Genomic DNA, 22,678 nt, shown 5'->3' with positions numbered 1-22,678 from the left:
GGAGGAAAAATAGCAATGAAAGTTTATGGGCATTAAAATGAGAAAAGTTAAAACTCGGGGTTTAGGAAAGGGATTGGGAAGGAGGTGACAGTTCAGACTTCTTAAATAACTTTTTTCCTTAAAACAATATGTGTGTAACAGTGGTTTATGTTCCTTGCAGACATCTGAGATCATTCTTGGACAAATGAAGAGAGGATTTCAACAGGTGGAGCAGGAAGGGGAAAGCACAGGATTCCAGGAGGAGGGAAAAACATAGGCATTGATGTGTGTTGACTAGTATTTCTGTCATCTCAGGAATTTGCCCTTAGTAAGAATCCTCAAGTGCCTTAACGTTAGGACCTTAGGAAATTGTGTTCTCTTTCAGGCTAGCCAAGGCTAATTTACATTTTTGGGGTCCAGTGATTTCTTATAATGTTTCCTGGTTCCATAATGTATACAAAATTGAGGTATTAAATTATTAAATGATGATAAAACACTATGCTGCTTTAGGGGAAGGAGTACAGATGTCTGCAATTCACTTCGAAAGGCATCCAGGAAATAAGGTGATAGAAGGATGGATAGACGGATAGTTAGAAAATAAACAAGTTTAATAAAATATTAACAGTAGAATCCAGGAAATGCATATACAGCTGTGTCTTGTAAAAATCCTTTCAACTTTGCTGTGTGTTTGAATTTTTTCACGATAAAATGGGGGTGGGGATGTTCTGCTTCTGCAGGTCATGTGATTCTGAGCAAATCTCTGCTTAGCTCCCCTCGGCTTCACTTTGCCATTACTTTTAAGGGCAAAAACTGCAATTACTTTTGCACCAACCTAATGGTTAATCTGCAAGGTCCTGTCCAGTTCCCAAATTCTCTCTTATTCCCTCTTCTCAGACAGGGAACACAGGGGTTACTACCACAGAGAAGCAGTCCTCTAACCTACCATGACTTAGCTCTGCCAATAAAGGTAGTTAATCTTCCTTATGGTGTGGCAGGGATGACCTAACTTGGACCCAGACAGTGTCAAACTGCTGTCTGTGGTTCTAGAGCAGGTGCCAGGCGAGTCAGACCTTGAAATTTGTTTTGAAACTGACCACCTGTTACTGTAATTGTGTGGCTGTTTTCCTGGCTTATGGGATTTTATTTCAGCTGTTGTTCTCAGGCGAGAGTTTATTTCCTCTAGGAATCACTCAGTTCACTTGCCCTAAACTTAGAATTTGAGTGTAGGGATCTTCCGGAGACGGAGTCAACTACGCAAATCTGAATCTTCTGTCAAAAATCCTGAAGTTACCTACGGACTTGAGTAACAAATTTTAAGGGAAAAAGTGAGAATCCTCTTTCAAGTCTTTTGTTACAGATAAAACATCTTCTGAATTTTGCAGGGAGAAGGAGCTAAAGGATTAAATTTATGGTTGCTCCTCATTTTTGTTCCTGGCTAACAGACAGCATTGTGCTGAGTCAGCACTTTCCTGGCACTGACCACCTCGCTGAAAATTCTCATGCCCAAAAAACTTTACTGCAAGCTACAACTTAACAAAGAATAAGTCAATTTTTCCCTGATACTTAGAAGAGAATGCCACAATTTTGGAACTAGAGTGGACCTTAGTGATTAACTAGTTCAATCCTTCATATTAGAATTGAAGCAAGTAAAGTTCTGTGACATTATTATAAACAGACTTGATCAAGATCATAAATCTTGTTCAGGGCTGAGATAGAAATCTCCTTATGTTGCAGAATGCACTCGTATAAAGGGAAAAATAATAAAAGCAGCTTAAAAAGCTGTGCTTATGAATATCAAGTTATTTTCTAAAAAAAAAAAAAAAAAAAAAAAAAAGCTATGGTGTTCTAGTTTCCTATTGCCGCCTAACAAACCACCACAAAACAGAGTGGCTTCAAACAACAATTTATTATTCCCTGCCATGGTTCTGTGAGAGAGGATAATACTAGGCTCCTGCAGGCAGTTCTCACTCGAGGTGAGCAGTGTGGTTGCATCAGATGGTAGCTGGGGCTGGGCATCTAGGATGGCTTCTTCACCACGTCTGGTGCCTGAACTGGGGATGGCTGGAACAACGGGGGGCTGGCCAGATGTCTCTCCAAGTGGACAGCTTGGGCTTCATACAGGAAAGAACACTTGAGCAGAATCATGAAAAACAAGTGGGAGTTTGCCATACACAGGAGATGGGAAAAGGAAAATCAATAGAACAGACACAGCATGTACAAAGGCATGGAAGCAGAAACAACACCGAGAAGGGAAAGCAGCTTTAGACTGGGAGTGAGAATGCAGTGCCTCCTCCCTCAAAAAGAGCCCAAAATGGAGTTAATCCTAATGGGGAGAAGAAAGTTGTTGAGGCCAGGTGCGGTGGCTCACGCCTGTAATCCCAGCACTTTGAGAGGCCCAGGCAGGCAGATCACCTGAGGTCAGGAGTTCGAGACCAGCCTGGCTAACATGGTGAAACTCTGTCTCTACTAAAAATACAAAAATTAGCCATGCGTGGTGGTGCATGCCTGTAGTCCCAGCTACTAGGGAGGCTGAGGCAGGAGAATCGCTTGAACCTGGGAGGCAGAGGTTGCAGTGAGCCAAGATCATGCCACTGCCCTCCAGCCTGGGCAACAGAGCAAGACCCTGTCTCGAAAAAAAAAAAAAGCTGTTGAATATTTCAAGGGAAAGCTGAAGGAAAATAATGTTCCTAAGTGAGTACCATCTTGGGGTGAAGTTCCCCTTCATTATTTGAAACTTCACAGTTTTGTTAGAAATTGAAGCTTCTGCTGGGTAGCAACTGAACTCCCTGAAGCTCTCTTCTTTTGAATTTTTCACTTCTGGAGAGAAGGGTCCTTTCTGCCTTGTGAAGGTAATAGAAACTTTCCCAGACCTAACATTGACAAAGATGTGTCATGTGTCTCAGAAATTAAAATGGAAAACTCTTTTTTAAAAAAGTGAAAGCAATTTGACAGCACTGAAGCATAGAGCCAAAAGGAAGGAAGAGGAGAAATGAGGTCAACTAGAAGCACCGACAAAGGGACCATTTTGGAAGCCATCATGACAACCCAAGCAAGAGATGATGAGGGCTTGAACTGGAGTTGAGTAGAGATGAAGGAAGGGGTGGTGATTTGAGAGCAATCTAAGGAGTACAATGAAATGACTGGTTAGCTATCCAGAGACAGGATGGAAGGAATCCAGAAACTGCCTGGATTCCTGGCTAAGATGACACAGTGGGTGATATATGTAGTCATTAGCTGATAGAGTGTAGCCAGGAAGAAGAATGGATGGGGTGGGAAAGAAAGTAATGAATTTGGACATACTAAGATGAAGATGCCCGCAGGTCATCTAGAAGAGAACTGTTCCATATGCAGTTCAATGTATGGGCCTGGAGCCAGGGAAGCTGGGGCAGGAGAAGAGATTTGGGAGTTACTTGCCCATTTGGAGAAGTATTTTTAAAAGTTACTGTTTTTAGGCCAGGCACAGTGGCTCATGCCTGTAATTCCAGCACTTTGGGAGGCCAAGGCAAGTGGACCCCTTGAGCCCAGGAGTTTGAGACCAGCCTGGGCAACGTAGCAAGACTCAGTCTCTACAAAAAAATGTTTTTTAAAAATTAGCCAGGACTGGGCATGGTGGCTCGCACCCATAATCCCAGCACTTTGGGAGGCTGAGGCAGGTGGATCACCTGAGGTCAGGAGTTTGAGACAAGCCTGGCCAACATGGTGAAATCTCATCTCTACTAAAAATACAAAAATTAGCCTGGCATGGTGGCACGTACCTGTAATCCCAGCTACTTGGGAGGCTGAGGCAGAAGAATCACTTGAACCCGGGAGGCAGAGGTCGCAGTGAGCCGAGATCGCACCATTGCACTGCAGCCTGGGTGACAAGAGTGAGACTCCATCTCAAAAAAAAAAAAAAAAAAAAAAAATTAGCCGGGTGTGGTGGTGCACTCCTATAGTTCTAGCTACTCAGGAGGCTGAGGTGGGACGATTGCCCCCAGTGGGTGAGGATGCAGTGAGCCAAGATGGTGCCATCGCACTCCAGCCTGGGCAACAGAGTGAGGCTCTGTCTCAAAAAAAAATTTTTTTTAATAATAAATAAAAACTCCTGTATCACAAACTAATCAGGAAAACCTGCCACCCCTTAGTTGATGTCCAGTTAGTTGGTTCTATACACAACTAAATTATATACAAAGAAACAGTCCATTGTCATGGAGTTTGATTCTCCCTGGTTTACAACAGTAGCAAGTAGGGTTAGGGTCTAATAAAGGTGAAAGAATTACTGCCAGTTTGTTTTAACTATTTTCACTAAAAGATACTAAAGATCAATATCATTCTTTATCATTACTTACTCTTCTCAAGACTCTGTAAGAGCATGCCTTAGGAATGAGGGGCTATAAGTTCTGATATCTATTCCACTGTTTCCTGTTGCAATTGGTTCTCAAACTTTTAGCTTTAGAATGTCCTAGGAGCTTCTTTTTTTTCATCTAGATTCCAGAGCCCCAGCCGCAATGATTCTGATTCAGTAGGTCTAGGGTAGAGCCCAGGTATCTGCAATTTTAACAAGCGTTCCAAGTGATTCTGATAAAGCAAGTATTACCAACACAAATGGAATAATTTCCTAAGGCTCAATTTCTTCATCTGTAAAGGGGAAATAATGACACCTGCCATGCCTATTCTCAGGGCTTTTATGAAGTCCAGAACAACAGCGATATATGTAAGAGAGCTTTGAACACTGTGGGTTCTCCACACTGGTAAGATGTTGGTATTGTGTGGGGCAGTGCATCAGAATTACCTGGCAGGCTCCTTAAAACATAGAATGGTGAACCCTATTGCCAAGATTTCTGATTCAGTAGGTCTGTGGTAAGGCCCAAGAATTTGCCTTTCTATCAAGTTCCTAGGAGATATTGATGCAACTGCTCAGGGGACCAGGCTTTGATATGCTCATCCGGGCACCCAAAAGCACTGGTCTTAGGTCAATCAACTGAAAGCTGTCAGGTTGGTTCAGAGGGTGACATATTTTACCTTAGAATTGTCTGGGCCTAGGTTCTCAATGTTCATGATTCCCAAAACTGTATTCATTTACCCAATAAACATTAACTCAGCACTTTAGATGTGCCAGGCACTCTTCTGAACACTGGACACACAATCCTGAATAAAATAGACCCAAAAATGAATGAATAAAATTACTTCAGATAACAGTAAGTGCCATAAAAATATAAAACAGGGTAATGGAATAGAGAGTAGCTGGGTTGGAGGTAGTTCTTCATATAGAGGGGTCAGGAAAGCATCCTCAAAGGAAGTAAATTTTTTTTTTTTTTTTTTGAGACAGGGTCTCGCTCTGTCGCCCAGGCTGGAGTACAGTGGTGCAATTTTGGCTCACTGCAACCTCAGCCTTCCAGGCTCAAGCCTCCTGAGCAGCTGGGACCACAGGTGTGTGCCACCACACCTGACAAATTTTTGTATTTTCTGTAGAGATGGGGTTTTGACATGTTGCCCAGGCTGGTCTCAAACTCCTGGGCTCAAGTGATCTGCCCACCTCGGCCTCCCAAAGTGCTGGGATTGCAAGTGTGAGCCACCGCTCCCAGCCAGAAGTAACAGTTAAGCTGAAATAAAAGAGTCAGCCATACTAGATGGGACAAGAGCACTCCAGGCAGAGAGAACAGCAAGTACAAAGGCTTGGAGGCCAGAACGAGAAAGACTAGTGGGGCTGGAACTAGTGAATGAGAGGTAGAGTGACATGGGATGAGACTGGAGAAGTATACAGGGCCAGAAATGTAGGATCTTGCAGGTTTTGGGGAGTGTGGGTTATGAGTCAGGCCTATAGGGCAGATCTGTACAGATCAGCCCTTCCCAAACTAACATGCATGCAAATCGCCAAGGATCTTGTTAAAATGCTGATTCTGATTCAGTAGTCATAGGATGGTGCCTGAGATTCTGCACTTCTCATAAGCAAAATGCTGCTGTTCTGCTGCTGGAATCTAGATCACACTTTCAGTAGCAAGAGCCATAGAAGAAGATGCTAGGAAGCAAATAGACTCTGTCTTCCTTCAATCAGGGAAAAGCATGGATAAAAGGTAAAGGGAATGGTGAAAGATAGGGACCAAGGAAAAAAATCATCATATTGAGGGAACCGTGGACACTAAAAATTATCTTTCAGGAGGATCTATAATGTCCTTTTCAGCATACAGTTCAAAGGATTAAAAGATTGTCACTGAAATGAGGAACCTAAATAAAATAATAATTCTCTTGGTAGTTTACTTAGAAGTGGCTGCATAGGTTTCCAAAGTGAGTTTGTCTGCTCACAGTTGAGTGCTGCTGCTTTCTCAAACCCCACCAGAACTGCTTGAAAAACAAATGACTGTTTCCACAACCTCTTTAACCTTCTGTGACTCTATGGCTATTGCCTGCCACTGCCTTCCTCGAACATTCTCTATTCCTGTTAACCAATGTTGCTGGCCCTTCTCCCTCCCTCTGCCATGTAAGGGCCCAGGACTTGGGTGGAGTAAGAGAGAAACATAGGCCTGAGGATAGCAGGGGGAAGAAGGCATTTCAGAGCCTGCCTGTTGCCTCTGCAGTACTGCCTGGAGTGCAGCCATAAAAATATAGCCAGAGTCTGCTTCCCTTCCTCCATTCTCTTCTGGGGGTTGGGGTGGGAACTGAGTAGTCTTACCTTATAAGCCATATGGCTATTTCTTTTAAGGAATGATCTTCCTAGAATGCAGCCAGAAGCCCAGAACGGTAAAAAAAAAAACAAAAACAAACAAAAAAAAAAACTTAAAATCGGATGCCTCTTTGTGTAAACTTCTATACCACACGATAGATCCCTTGTTTGTTATCATAAGCATGTTTCTCCAAAATTTCCTGTTTTTCAGATGATTTGTGAATTGAAAATTCTGTCTGTGGAAGGAAAGCCACATTATTGAAGCCCCAAACAATAGAATGACTATGGCTTTAATCCTTTGAATAAGGCTTTGTTTCCCATTGACTGAAAACTTCCGAAAGGAAGAAAAGCTAGGAACATTCAGGAAGGATTTGTATTTCATTTTACAACAGTTTTGTGAAAGGGGAAAATCATCTGGAGGCCTTAGACTCCCTTTCCTGGTTGATGGGTATCCGAACACACAGCCGTGCTGGGAGCTGGCTGCAGATGGTGGCTCCCGCCCACCAAACACTTCCCCACCCTACTGCCAACTTTGTTTCATTATTGTTGTGCTGACACCAACAGACGTTCATCCTGAGCCAGAGTTTCACATATTCCCTGGGCATGACTAGGAACAGGTGCACCCAGTCTATCTCAATTTACTTGCATGGATCAAAAATGTTTCCCTAATATATTCCACAATGATTATATTGCATACTCCTTAATTTATGAATTTCCTATTAATAAAGAGATATCATAATTGAAAAAATAGTCATCAACCATTGAACTCTTAAATTACTTTCAATTACACTCCCACTTGACTGTGTTTTCATTTACTTTACACATCAATAATTATTTTCTTTTAAAATAAAGTGAAATCAATGAGCTGAATCCTCCTTACAATTTGGGAAAGAGGTCTGTGGATAAAAAAAGCTGCTTTAGTCAGGCACGGTGGCTCACGCCTGTAATCCCAGCACTTTGGGAGGCCGAAGAGGGTGGATCACCTGAAGTTGGGAGTTTGAGACCAGCCTGACCAACATGGAGAAACCAGCCTCCACTAAAAATACAAAATTAGCTGGGCGTGGTGGCGCATGCCTGTAATCCCAGCTACTCAGGAGGCTGAGGCAGAAGAATCGCTTGAACCCAGGAGGTGGGGGTAGTAGTGAGCTGAGATTGTGTCATTGCACTCCAGCCTGGGCAACAAGAGCAAAACTTCATCTCAAAAAAAAAAAAAGCTGCTTTAAATCCCCAAATGCTGATACGGCCATTCCTGCTTTGCACAGATTCTATGCCGGAGGCATAAATTATGGAGCTCAGTTCACGGGGCTGTCAGGCCCCATTGCAGAAGTCAAAAGGGCCTCTTGGACACCTGCCCCTTCTGAGTGATATCATCCTCATTTATAAATCCCTACTGAATGTAGAATACCACACACACCCTCTTACAGCCAACAGCCCTTAGGGTTTTGTCTCAGGTATGTCTCTGGGGACATAATTTAGAGATTCACCATCCTGAGAATTATGTTTCAGGTACCAAATCCTAATTATAGGTCTACTCTATAAGTGACTTCCCAGAGACAGAAGGTGCAGTTGAGGTTAGGCCTAGGTCTTTGTTAGCTGTAATTAGAGAAGGTAATACCTCTTCGTCCACGTGGTCCTATCTTTACCACATTACCTGTACTGGTGGGAAGAGCCAGCCTCACCACTCTGTTAGGGACACATTGGAGAAAAGAGACCAGTCCTTGGCTAAGAAAGACAGGATCCATTTTTCCAGTGCTTTCCAAAGCAGCATCCACTTTAAGTCAGGGAAGGCCTTCAAATTACTTTCCATAGAAGAAGATTTAAAAGAATGTTTCTGTTTAGGGTTTTTCAGTCTTTTGTCCAAGGACTCTTCTATATCTTTTGTCCAACCACAGAATCCTTTGAGAGTCTGTTGACAATTATGAATCATTTCCCCTCAAAAATGCACATATGTGTAGACACAAACAATGTTGCATGCAATTTCAAAAAGTTCACAGACCCCTGGAAACCCATAAGCCTCAGATTAAGAGCATTTAATCAAGATTTAGACACTTTTTAAATTTATAGAAGTTGTGAATTTATAGAAGTTGAAAGCAGAAGAGCTATTAAATGCTCCAAAGCATTTAAAGGACAAAACTAAAATAAGAAAGTAAAAAGAGAAGCGATTAAAATATAGCATTTTTCTAAAATAGATCAGGGTGATTGTCTTTTTTCCTCTGCAAACATTGTACAGCAGAGCATGAAACACCAGCTTTACCCTTTGCTGCTTACATGCTAAGACTGCATGGTATGTTAATGGTCTCATAGATCCACAATATATTCTATGTTTGTAATTAATAGCTACCCTGATGGTTGCCTGGTATATATGAGGCCAAGGGTTTTGACTATAGGATTACTTATTGCTCACAACAAGCACACAGGGTAAATATCACTAACCCATTCTACAGCCAAGAACATTGAGAATCTGAGAAGAAAACAGCTTTCCCAAAGCCACACAGCAATTAAGCAGCAGAGATGGACCTCTGACCCAGGGCTGTCTTCAAAGGCCTCACTCTTAATACAATGTAAGAATGCAGGCCTACTAAATTTTATAATTAGCTTTTAAAATGTTCCTTCAGAGTCCTTGGGGCAGTTATCAGGCAAATAGGAAGCAGAACTTCAAGGGCTGCTTGAAGCAAAATCACAAGCTTTGCAGTGACAGCTCCAGGATGTCTGCCTGGGAGGGATCTGAAGGCCGTGGGGAGCTTGCCTTAAGGCTGCAATTGCAATTGCGTAGCAAGCAAGGAGACTTTCCTCCGCTTCAAGTCAAATGGCACAGTTTTGGCAGCCACAGCCCTTGCTATTGGAAGAAGCTGCCCTCTCCATCAGTGGGTGGTTGGTGAGAGTTAGGGCTGAGCTCCCGCCTAGCTCTCACACCTGAGATGTGCAAATAGCTCCGCCCACCCCTGCCCTGCCTGGGCCCTCCATCAGTTCTGCTTCTCTGCCCCCTCTGCACCCTCAGCCTGTCACTCTGCTGCCCTCTGCGGTGGCCACACAGGGATGAGAAACCTGGGAAAACCAAGCAAACACTCTATCCTACCCTGAACTGTGAATGTAGGAATAGTTAATTCAGACTTCTCTAACATTAGAGTTTCCTAAATGTAACTGCCAGCGTGGGACACAGCCTGGAACCTAGAATAAATGAACGAGGCAATCAAAGCCTTAGAGGATTTTCTTAACTCAAGTAGGGCCAGGCATGGTGGCTCACCTGTATAATCCCAGCACTTTGGGAGGCCAAGGGAGGAGGATCTTTTGAGCCCAGGAGTTCAAGTTTACAGAGATCCATGATCATACCACTGCACTCCAGCTTGTGTGACAAAGCAAGATCCTGACTCAAAAACGTTTTTTAAAAAAATAAAAATAAGCTTGAGATATTATTTACGGGAGGCAGGACATCACAGTAGCTAAGCATGTGGCTCTGGGGGCCGATGCTTGGGTTCTGATGGTGATTCAACCCACTTACTGTTTTACAAGTTATTTTGCCTCTCTGTGCCTTAGTTGTTTTATCATAAAATGGAAATAATAATAGTGCCTAGCTCAAAAAATTGTTCTAAAAATTGTTTAGACTGAAAAACCCTAAACAGAAACATTCCTTTAAATCTTCTTCTAATGAAAGTAATTTGAAGGCCTTCCCTGACTTAAGACAAAGAGAATGCTGCTTTGGAAAGCACTGGAAGTGAATCCTGTCTTTCTCAGCCAAAAAGTTGTTCTAAAAATTAAATGTATTTTAATTTTGTATTTAATTTAATGTATTAAATGTATTTAATTTAATGTATTAAATGTAAAAAATAAATATATTATACTTAAAACAGTGCCTGGCACATCATAAGCATTCAAAAAGTCTTAATTAGTATTGTGATCATCATTTGGCCACTTTCATAGTCATTGATGAGTGAACCACTTTGTCCATGAGCTAAAATGACTGTGAAAACCCAGAAAGTAAGTTGTATTTCCCTGCAGAGGTTTGAGGGTGATGAGGTGAGCAGGTGAACGTGGTGCAAGGCCTCAAAACCAAGCTGAGCAAAGGAGCCCCAGTGTTTCAGTCAGGTATTGCTGCATAACAAACCACCTCCCAATGTACTGGCTTAAAACAGCAGTTTACATTTCTTATGATTCTGCGGGTCAATCAGGCAGTTCTAGTTTGTAGAGTGTGTTGGCTAGGGCTCCAATAGGCTGGAACACTCAAAATGGCCTCATTCACATTCCAACTGGGAGCTCAGCTGGGGTTGTTGGCCAAAGTCCTCAGTTATCCTCCATCAGGTCTTGTCATATGGCTCTGGAGTTTCCTCACAGCTTGGCAGATGGTTCCAAGAAAGAACACTCTAAGACATGAAGACAGAAGCTGAAGACTTCTTAAGGCTCAGCCTTGGAGATTATATTATATTGGTCAAAATAGGTCATAGGCCAGTCTAGATTCAAAGGGAGTGAATCTAGACTCTACTTCTTGATGAGGGAGTGACACAGTCACATTGCAAAAGAACATATGGGATGAGCGATATTGTGGCAGCCATCTTTGGAAACACGATCCACCACAGCTACGGGAAGAGAGAGGAACCAGATTTTCCTACCAAGGTTTGGATTGAGTGACTCAAATAGGAAGACCAATCCGAGTTTGCATCACAAAGTTACCTACTAAAATGAAGAAGTAAATGGAACCAAATGTTTTTAATTTAGCACAACTTGTTTATATGTGACTTAAATAGGATTATTCTTCAGAATATTAAAAATAGTTCCTTTAGGTCAAAAATCACATGGAGAGGTCGAGCGTGGTGGTTCACGCCTGTAATCCCAGCACTTTGGGAGGCCAAGGCGGGTGGATCACTTGATGTCAGGAGTTTGAGACCAGCCTGGCCAACATGGTGACACCCCATCTCTACCAAAAACACAAAATTAGCCGGGAGTAGGGGCACACACCTGTAGTCCCAGCTACTCAGGAGGCTAAAACAGGAGAATCACTTGAACCCAGGAGGCAGAGGCTGCAGTGAGCCTAGATCATGCCACTGCACTCCAGCCTGGGCAAGACAGAGTGAAACTCCTTCTCAACATACATACATACATGCATACATACATACATACATATACAACCAGAACCATAAATGAAAATAGAAAAAAAGACATTAGGTTGGAGAAAATAATTATCAGTAAGGTGCCTTTCTAAAAGTAAAAACTTTTCCTTAAAAGGTAGATGATAAAACCACATACTCCCTGATAGTGACAATGGTGAGCTTGTAGTGAACACTGAAGGGCACTGTGTTAAAGTGAGCAAAGCAGAAAACCATAAAAAGGAGGCTGAGTGATGAATAGGAAGAGTCAGACAAGAGCCCCAGGAGAGTCCTGAAATTGCTATTGCTGAGATTTTTATTTTTCCCTACCTCCTCGCACATGTAGAATTCTTTTTAAAGTGTGATATACTTTATATTTGTATTTTACATTATAATTTATTGGGGTTGGGGGTTAACACCCTTTATAAAATTTCTGGATATGGCTGCAGTCATACATGGATTTACAAAATAAGACTGGAGATAATCTCACCAAATGAATTATGATTTACCTTGAATGTTCCAGTTCACAATTACAAAAAGTATGGTCTTTAAGATTCATTAGAGATGGATAATGTTAAAAAAGGAAAAGGCAGAAAGACTTTGATAGATTTTTGAATGGTGGGGAGAAGAGAAAGCAACAAGAAATGGCACCAAGATTTTGGGCCTCGGTGATAAATGAATGGTTATGTTTGCTAGAGTGATTGAGAAGGTGAGTAGAAGGAAAGAGAATTGCATATTGCAGGGCAGAATTACAAAAAACAACAAGTTTGGGACTGAAAGACTATATTAAGGGAAAGTAGCAGCCATTTAGCATTTTCATAACATCCTGATGTCCCTGGCTTACTTCTATTTGGGAGAGGGGCCCCACTCGTTCTCATTTTATAAGACTATAACTTTTTAGTATTCATTTTACTGTTTGTCATTTATTGAGTTGTTTCTACCCAGTGTGTTTACAACTCACATAAAATACTAAAGACAATCAAATATACAGAAACAAGGCTGGGAAATGCAACTTGCCCAGTGAAAATGTCATTAGTATCTAGTGGCAGCTGCGTACTGTAAAACCATTGGCATCGCCTCAGATAAAAGGCAGATGAAAAACAAGGGAAATGACTATCTAGATGCCTTGATGGAAAACTGTTTTTAATAGAAGGTGGTTTTAAATAGGCTGTCAGAGAAAGAGGATAAGTTGTCCAAGTGAGAAACTAGACAATCCATCAAGAACAGAATGCAAAGAGGAGAAAAAGGTAAAGTTCTCATGGGAACAGGATATAAAGTTGATGACAAAAGGCCTTCACAGGGAATGAAGAGCAACATAACAATGTGTGCCATGTATTATTTGCATAAACTCCAAAGAACTTGGCACAATTTATATTTCCCACATCACAATCATAAACCAGGAAGTAAGAAAAAAGAGTGTCAAGCCGCCAAAACAGGTGGAGTATTCAACTTCACTCAAGGGAGTTAAGGGAGTTCTCAGGTCCTCACTTTAACAATAATTCCAATAAGCTTGACTATCCGTTTCTCCAAACCCAACCATTTCAAGTGAGATGCAGATTCAACATTTACATGTTATGTATCTCAACAGTAGCTCACCCTTGTTGAGCATTAACTACGCATCAGGTACTGTTCTAAATTCTATCTAGATGGACCTATTTATTACCATAGCAACCTAAGAGGTAGGGACTAGAATTATCCCCATTTTACAGATAAGGAAGCTGAAACACAGAAAAGTTTTTAAAACTACCCACCAATCACATAGCTAGTAAGTGGTAGAGTCAGGATGTGAACCCAGGCTAGACAGGTTCCTATATCCTTAACAACTAGGCCAGCCCTGCCCATAATAATCACCTGTTGGGCTTTTAAAACTGTTTGCTGGGCTTCACCCTGAGAGTTTCTGATTCAGTACGTCTGGGATGGGGCCAGAGACTTTACATTTCTAACAAGTTCCCAGGTATATTCATTTGCTTGGACTGCCATAACAAAGTACTGTATACTGGGTGGTTTTAAATAACAAAATTTATTTTCTCACAGTTCCGGAGGCTAAAAGTCTGAGATCAAGATGTTGGCAGGGTTGATTTTTTTTTCCGAGGCCTCTCTTCTTGGCTTGTAAATGGCCCTCTTCTCCCTGTGTCTTCACATAGCCTTCCCTCTTGTCTGTGTGTGTCTGCGTCCTATTTCCCTCTTCTACAGACACCAGTCATACTGGATTAGGGCTTACCCCAATTACCTCATTCTAATTTAATTACCTCTTTTAAGACCCTATCTCCAAACACAGTCACCTTCTGAGATATTGGGGGACTCCAACATATGAATTGGGGAGGTGGAGGTGGGACTACACCTTCAGCCCATAACACCAGGTGATGCTGATGTTGACATGCTGGTCCAGGGACCACAATTTGAAAACCACTGAAATCAGCAAAAGTAGGTGTCATGGACTGTTTTCTCTTTCAATTATTTTTTTTTGCTTTTATTTTTATTTATTTATTTTTATTATACTTTAAGTTCTAGGGTACATGTGCACAACATGCAGATTTGTTACATATGTATACATGTGCCATGTTGGTGTGCTGCACCCATTAACTCGTCATTTAACATTAGGTATATCTCCTAATGCTATCCCTCCCCACTCCCCCCACCCCACAACAGGCCCTGGTGTGTGATGTTCCCCTTCCTGTGTCCATGTGTTCTCATTGTTCAATTCCCACCTATGAGTGAGAACATGCGGTGTTTGGTTTTTTTGTCCTTGCGATAGTTTGCTGAGAATGATGGTTTCCAGCTTCATCCATGTCCCTACAAAGGACATGAACTTTAATCCTTACATGAGAAAACACCATGACTCTTATTTTCTTGACAAAACTGAGGATCCAAGATGTCAAATGACTCTCTTCAGATCACACAGCTAATGTAATGGACACAGCTGGCTATCTACTCAGCATCCATTCTTATCCTTCCTCCATCCTAACAGAATCTGGTTTTATTTAGATGTCCACCCCTCTCCCAGGTATACATGTGCTCCAGTGGAGGCAACACTCCCAACCCACCCCCAAAATTCTGAGGTAGGCCTGATTGCCTATTGATCCCATTTCCCTTACCAGTAACTGGTTTGAACACAAGCATGTTGATCCAATTCTGGCCAATCAGGTGTGAAGGAAAGCTGGCTGCAGAAATTTTAAGGAACGGTTTCTACATTTGAGGGAGAGGCATGGGAAAGTACGAGGTCTGTCTCCTTCCCTGATGTTGTCACAACTGAATGTGATGCCTGAACTTGCTGCAGTTGTCTTGCTACCAACCTCAGGGTGAAGTCTCCAGAGCAGCGAGAAGGAAAGAACTGCTCGGTCCTTGATGACATTGCTGAATGCACGGATCAACCAAACCTGGACTCTCCTCTTTCCCCAACTTCCTACTGGATGAGCAATACATTACTGTTTGAAACAGTCTGAGTCAGGGTTTCTCTTATTCACAGCCAAAGGCATCCCACCTGATTCAGCTGGTAAACAGGGGTGTTAAGATTTGAATTACATCCAGGCGTGAGAGAAGTAATAGCTAAATTCAACATGACAGCAAGGCTGGAGCCAGAATGAATTTGCAATACAAGAACTCAAAAAGCTTGGCAATATACAACAGGACAAATACTATATGATTCCACTTATCTGAGATATCTAAAATAGTCAAAAATCATGATATTAGAAAGTGAAATATTGGTTGCCGAGGACTTGGGGGAGGGGAAATGCCAAACTGTTACTCCATGGGTGCAGGATTTCAGTTTTGCAAGATGAACAATTTCTAGAGATTTATTACACAATGTGAATATAGTTAACATTACTGAACTGTATACTTTTAAAAGGTTAGAAAGATAATTTTTATGTGTTTTGTCATAATTTTTTAAAAAGATTGGCAAACTAGAGTCATTCAGGATAAAGAATCCTACACACTTCAGAGGGCTTAAAGATGTTACCCTAGGTATAGAACATTGGCCTCCTTGCTCCTCCCATCTTAAAGCCCTTACACTGGTTGTCCTCTTCCCTGGAATGCTCTTTCCCCAAATATGTACACAGGCACATCTCTCAGTGCCTTCAAATCTTCGAATGTCACTTTCTCACTGAAGCCTACCCTGACCACCATATTTAAAACTGCAACCACACCTCCCCAGAACTCCTGTTTCTCTTAACTTGCTCAATTTTTTTTCATTTTCTCACGTTACATAATTTACTTATTTGTTACTTATTTTGTTATTTATTATCTGCCTCCATCCTCTAAAACATAAGATCCACAGGAACAGGGACCTTTATCTACTTTATTCTCTGATGTATCCCAAATGTCTAGACTAATGCCTGACACATAGTCGACTCTCAATAAATACTTGCCGAAAGAATGTATGAGCACTGGGACCAGGTGTGGTGGTTCACACCTGTAATCCCAGCACTCTGGGCAGCTGAGGCAGGCGGATCATTTGAGGTCAGGAGTTCAAGACCAGCCTGGCCAACATGGTGAGATCCCATCTCTACTAAAAATACAAAACTTAGCTGGGCATACTGGTGCTCATCTATAATCCCAGCTACTTGGGAGGCTGAGGCAGGAGAATCTCTTGAACCCAGGAGACGGAGGCTGCAGTGAGCCAAGATCGTGCCACTGCACTCCACTCCAGCTGAGACACAGTGAGACTCTGTCTCAAAAAAAAAAAAAAGAAAAAAAAAGTATAAGCATTGGTATAAATTTTGGTAACTACAGTCATCAACCAGAAACTTTGTATACACTGAGGTTATAAAACATGAAAAGTGACTTCTGCACTAAGATGGCAGATCTAATCTTGCTCCTGCCCTTAATGCCACAAAAACTATAATCGAGAGGATGGGAGAACAGGAGAGGAGACAATCCCCCCAAAAATGCAGGAAGCCAAAAAGCAGCAGGTGGGCCAGTGGCAACCTACTTAGCAGATATGAAAAGCTGAATCCTAAGGGAGCAGTCAAGAAAGCTGAGAAGTGACCTCACTCATACCACAGAAATCACAAAAGACTCAAGACAAGCAGCACCAAATACCTCTGGAAACGGAGATGGGGAGTGGGAATGATAATGACAATTTGGGGAAAGTTACACGAGAAGTCTGATCCCTGCAGCCCTCCATACTCTACTCTTTTGGCAAGAGTCCTCTCCTACCCTGACATGATGGATTCTGTAGGGAAGGTAAAAGGTGGGTCTTTGACTTCAGGAACTGGGTACTGTACCCAACTAGGGGAATTCGGTGACCAAATACATGTGGGATGCCAGATATTCCCAGAACACTAGCAGTCAGACCTTTATTCTTCATGCAGCAGATCAGAAGAGCTTTCTCCCTGAACAATCTGACTAGCCAAAGGGAAAGATCTAAAGATACTGACACCCATCAAATGGCCCAACCAGACCATCATGCAGTAAAATCCACAATGGACAAACCCCATGGAAGTGCTCAGAGAGCTTCTAATCAGCTTTTTAGTCTCCCCCTTTTTTTTTTTTTTTTTTTTTTGAGACAGAGTCTCGCTCTGTCACCCAGGTTGGAGTGCAGTGGCGCAATCTCGGCTCACTGCAAGCTCCACCTCCCGGGTTCACGCCATTCTCCTGTCTCAGCCTCCCAAGTAGCTGGGACTACAGGCGCCTGCCGCCACACCTGGCTAATTTTTTGTATTTTTAGTAGAGACAGGGTTTCACAGTGTTAGTCAGGATGGTCTCGATCTCTTGACCTCATGATCTGCCCGTCTCGGCCTCCCAAAGTGCTGGGATTACAGGCGTGAGCCACCGCACCGGGCCTAGTCCCCACTTTTAACATAAGCAGACAATCAAGGATTCACTGAACACCTGAGGTAGGTCTCTAACATGGAAGACAGAGGCCAAAAATAAACAAATAGAAAAGCAACTTGTAAGAAAGGGGTTATGTAGAGAGAACGCTTTTAAAAATTCCCCAAAAAATCACTTTATTAATATGCTCAGTAAGATGAGAAGATATTATATACATTTTAAAAGATCAGGATTCTATTCTTTTAAAGGACCATTCAAATAACAAAAAGAGTGCTTTAGGAAATTATTAAATGATGGCAATAATGGGAAAAACGCAATTTAAAGACTATATGATAAAGTTAAAAAATCTCCCAAAAGCATATCAAAATGCAGTAAGATGGAAAAATGGAGAGAAATTATAAGGAAATTAGACCAGCTCAGAAAGTCCAATACTTAATAAGAATTCAGGAAACAGAGAAGACAAGAAATGGAAGGTAGAGAATCATCAAAGACTTTTTTCAAGAAAATGCCCCAGAACTAACGAGCTTCCAGATGGAATGGCCCAATGTCCAGCACAATGATGAATTTAAACCCACAGGCTGATAAATATTATGAAATTCCTGAGCATTAGGAACAAAGAAGGACCCATGTAGTCTACTTAACAGATGTCCTGTGAGCTTCTTTCTTTTCCAGGGGGAAAAGAACCACATACAAAGGACCAAGAATCAAAGTGGTGGCTGGGCGCAATGGCTCACACCTGTAATCCCAGCATTTTGGGAAGCCTAGGCAGATGGATCACTTGAGACCCAGAGTTCGAGATCAGCCTGGGCAACATGGGGAAACCCCATGTCTACTAAAAAACAAAAAAATTAGCTAGTCTCATAACCCAGTCTTGAAAAAAATAAAGAAATAAAAGAACCACAATGGCACTTCAACCCTCTTAACAGCAACAACTAGGTCCATGGACCTACCCAAAAGTCATTTTCCAGCTCCCTAAATGTATAGTTTGGGATGGATATTGTATTGGAAATTGGCAGAGTCCGACGCTGATTGCTGTCAAGACAGGAACACACAGGACAAGTAAGGAAACGTCAAGGCCTGAATGATTCCATCAGTAAAGCTGTAACATGCTGCTTTTAGATTTAGATGGTTTATTACTTACATAGACAGTGAAAACAAGAATAAGCCCCCAGCCTGGACAACATGGTGAATCCCCATCTCTACAAAAAATACAAAAATTAGCTGAGCATGGTGGTGCACACCCGTAGTCTCAGCTACTCCAAAGGCTGAGGTGGGAGGACCCCTTGAGCCCGGGAGGTCGGGGCTGCAATGAGCCTTGATCGCACCACTGCATTCCAACCTGGGCAACGGAGTGGGACCCTGCCTCAAAAAAAAAAAAAAAAAAAAAAGGCCAGGTGCGGTGGTTCACGACTATAATCCCAGCACTTTGAGAGGCTAAGGCAGGCGGATCACCTGAGGTCAGGAGTTTGAGACCAGCCTGGCCAACATGGTGAAACCATGCCTACTAAAAATACAAAAATTAGCCAGGCATGGTGGCGGGCACCTGTAATCCCAGCTACTCGGGAGGCTGAGGCAGGAGAATCACTTGAACTTGGGAGGTGGAGGTTGCAGTGAGCCAAGATCATGACACTTCACACCAGCCTGGGAGACAAAGGGACACTCTGTCTCAAAAAAAAAAAATTAAATTAAAAAAAAAAGAGAGAGAAAGAAGAATAAGCCAAAGTTGCCAGGTCCCTGTGATTCTTGTCCCATTAAGGACATCACTGAAACAAAAGGCACCAAATGACTGCAACATGAGTAGTGGGACACTCTGTTGCTTAACAGCCACTTCTAGACTCCAGTTAAGCAGTAAGATATTATATACATTTTTGTATTCTGCATTTCCCTTGAGGGAAGGGGGCAAGAAGTCCCACACCTCATCAGAATCTAGGAGGTAGTAAGAAACCATCCCATAACAGCCTCTCAGGGAGACAGGGAAGTGAGTGGGAGATGGCCTTCCACCCTCTCATGTTCCAGCAGGATCACAAGATGTTTTTCCAAGATTCAGGTTAGCTGCAGTTCCCGCCCTTGCCTACATGGCTTATGTGGATCCTGCAAAGCAGCCAGAGCACCATGGCAGAGCTGTTCCCCTATTCTTTGGTCTGTGGAATAGGCTACCATACCGGATAAAGCTAAGAGGAAATCTCTAAAAGTCACTTTCCCAGCCCCCAACTAGGATAGGAAATCATAAACAATAACATGTCCCCAAGGGGAATAGTGGAGATCAGTGCAACCCTTAAAGACCTGATGGTTGGTAGTCTCCATCACATTCCTATTGTCACCGGTGTGGCTCCAGCAAAAACCAGACAAATTCAGGAACTTGACAGTAGACTACTGCAAGTTCAATCAAGTCACAGCCTCAGTTGCAGCTGTGGTATCTTTACTACAGCAGATTCTTAAGACCTCAGGCATATGACATGTGGCCACTGATCTGGCAAATGCTTCTTTTCTATCACTATCAGGAAAGGAGGCCAGAAACAAGAATATATATTTACAGTCTTATTCCAGGACTAAATAAGAATACTTTTATCAAGGCAATGGGGCCAAAGTAAGAAAGAAGTACATGGACAGGCCTCATGGACAGATGGAAAGGTAAGATCGCTACCCTAGCAAAGGGATAATAGATGGGATTTGTATTCAGATTTCTGATAACCAGTCCATACATTAGGACTATACCTGATTGAGGCAATCCAAGTTTTAAAAAAAATTCCAAGATGAAGCAACTTCACAGACCCCCTTCTGTATTCGAATCCCATGAGTATAATGGGATGCCTTTTTTAACGGAATGTGATACTGATCATGAATATTCAGTGTTGCTCCCCAAGGAATAAGTAAATTCTCCTGCCCCCATGAACTCAGGAATGACGATGTGACTTGTTCTCGCCAATAAACTAGGAGAATGTGAAATGTGTCACTTCCAGGCAGCCATTTTAAGAGCTAAATTATCTTCCTGACTCTGTAATAATGGAAGCATGTATCAAGATGGCGCATCTATCAGCCTAGGTACCTGTGTAATATTAAGAACAGGAACTAGGACTTATCTTTTTTTTGCCAGCACCTGATAGAATGCCTGGCACAAAGTAGATGTTTGTAAATAATCTTTGATCAATTAAATAGGGAATAAAATTTCATACCACCTGCAATTAGAAGGAAAGCTACAGGCAAGCAAGGACCATGGCTGTCTTCTCACTACTCCATGGGGGAGCCTCCAGAGACAGCCTTTCACTTGCGCTGGGATCTATGTGCACCCCTTAACACTTTGTGCCAGACTAAGACACTACCAAGTCAGTTGAAACGACGGAGTGCAAACTCTGGCAGGGGAAACAGTATTAAACCAAATCTCCAAATTATTTTCAATTTCGATTCAAAACTCATGAATGATAGCTTTTTTAAAAAATCAGTTTTTTAAAAAAGCCTAACTTGGGGATATTCGCCCATTGGGCAACCAACACTATGCACTGTCCCTAACACTGCAACAGATCCAGGCAATCAATGCAATTGTATGCGTTTCTTGTTGTCGTTGCCACTGTATTTACACCTCACTTACACAGGGACTGGTAACCCATGCTGCCTTGGCAAGCCAACTGCACTCCTCTGTCCCAACAAGCAGGGCAATGGATTGCGAAGAGGCCTCCTCCGTCCCCAAGCAGCTACGTCGCCCAGGGGAAGAGAGAAGGCGGGAAAGTCCAAGAGAGGAGAAACCAAGGCCCGCGCTTAGGTGGGTGTTTTAGTGACGAGTCTGCGGTTACAGCCGAGCGGAGTTGAAAGGGCTGTTAGAAGAATGGAGCAGAAGTCGCAGTTGGGACGAAGCTGAAGAGAGCTGGCATTCGCCCAGGTCTACAGCCAGCCACCTGGTAACCCCGCCCCCGCCCCCGCCCCCAGAGCCAATCCAGCGAAACTACCGCGAATTCCCTCCAACTCCGGGAAAACTCCCGGAGGGGCGGGGCAAGAGTGGGAGGAGACCCTGCGCGCGGCCGCCAGCGCTCCGGGATCTCGAGATAGCCGCAGCTCTCGCGATCTTTCTGGAGCCGCCCCTCCACGCGGAGTCCGAGCGCGTGTGCCGAGACCCGAGGGTCGGGAGGGCGGAGACTGGGAGGGAGGGAGAAGCCCCTTTGGCCTGCCTTACGGAAGCCTGCGAGGGAGGGTGGTGTCCACTGCCCAGTTCCGTGTCCCGATGCCCAGCGCCAGCGCCAGCCGCAAGAGTCAGGAGAAGCCGCGGGAGATCATGGACGCGGCGGAAGTGGGTTTCCTCCTTTCCCGGGCCTGGGAGGACAGACCCCTGGGCCGGGCTGCGCCGAGGGAGGGAGGAGGGGGAGTGGGGCCCTCCAGGTCCTTGTCGGCACGTTCTACGCAGGCTGCGGGCGTGGGGTCCGGGCGCCTAGAGCCCTTGCCCCAGCAGTGGGGCCAGACCCTCTCCGGACCGCGTTTCTTGCGGGGGTCACCTGGGAGTTTGGCCTACTAGAAGCGTGTCCCCGGGGTGGGGAGGACGGGAAGAACCAGCCGCCCCGGAAGTAGGAGCGCGGCGTCACACTTGAGTCTCTCTGGGTTAGGCACGTCCTGCACGTAATGCACAATCCCTGGGAAAATTTTAATAAGCACTAGTAATCGATATGTACTCAGCCCTCGTGTTCCTAATGCTTTAGCAAGTAATGACAGTACTTAGCAAAACCATCTGCCAATATGTTTAATGACCATTTCCCATGTGACAGCTTTAAAGAACACATGTCATTTTTATTTACTTTCTCCCTCTCAGTGACCCGGTAAGGTAGGTAATAGGAGTTACCGAGAATGCATTTGAGGTGAAGTGACCCCAAATCACGTGGATAATTCATAACACCCAGTGATCCTTCGGTGCTTTTCAGAAATCAAAGTTTGAAACCATCCTACAAGTTATGTGTGCTGTAGTACTGTTAAGCCTTAATTTCCGTCTGGCTCCCTAATTTTTCTATAAGGAGTTCTGAGTTTGTGGTAAGCAACATGAGAAATAGGTCATCTTAGAATACTAAATGAGGAAGAGTCACTGAAATATTAATAGTACTAATTATGAATGCAACTTTTTTGTCCTTCACACAATTTAATCTCCTTCTGTTGCCCTCAGGCTTCATTGTGTGACTGTATCTCTCTACTCTGGCCAGGGTTATCTTTTTCTTTAAATTGTTCAGTAAGCGCC

At 43.2% G+C, this 22,678-nt stretch overlaps 1 protein-coding gene and 1 long non-coding RNA gene across 2 annotated transcripts in view; one reads left to right on the top strand and one right to left on the bottom strand.

Annotated features, from left to right (window-relative positions):
* Positions 1-1,866: 1,866 nt before the first annotated feature.
* LOC107973777 (uncharacterized) lies at positions 1,867-21,768 on the bottom strand. The gene is made up of 3 exons (XR_001716208.3): positions 21,635-21,768; positions 3,735-3,857; positions 1,867-2,109 (listed from the first exon to the last, which is right to left on the bottom strand). It is a non-coding gene; the product is annotated as an uncharacterized LOC107973777 (long non-coding RNA).
* Positions 21,539-22,678, top strand: part of DARS1 (aspartyl-tRNA synthetase 1) — an 82,914-nt gene continuing 81,774 nt past the window's right edge. The window contains exon 1 of the mRNA XM_001155169.7: positions 21,539-21,748. Within this exon, the coding sequence (XP_001155169.1) occupies positions 21,683-21,748 (66 nt within the window). The 5' untranslated portion in view covers positions 21,539-21,682. The remainder of the gene's footprint in view (positions 21,749-22,678) is intronic.

The sequence above is a fragment of the Pan troglodytes genome, chromosome 13 (genome assembly GCF_028858775.2).
Source record: "Pan troglodytes isolate AG18354 chromosome 13, NHGRI_mPanTro3-v2.0_pri, whole genome shotgun sequence".
Taxonomy (NCBI): domain Eukaryota; kingdom Metazoa; phylum Chordata; class Mammalia; order Primates; family Hominidae; genus Pan; species Pan troglodytes.
The sequence above is the reverse complement of the archived record's forward strand: the minus strand, read 5'-3'. Positions and strand labels throughout refer to the sequence as shown.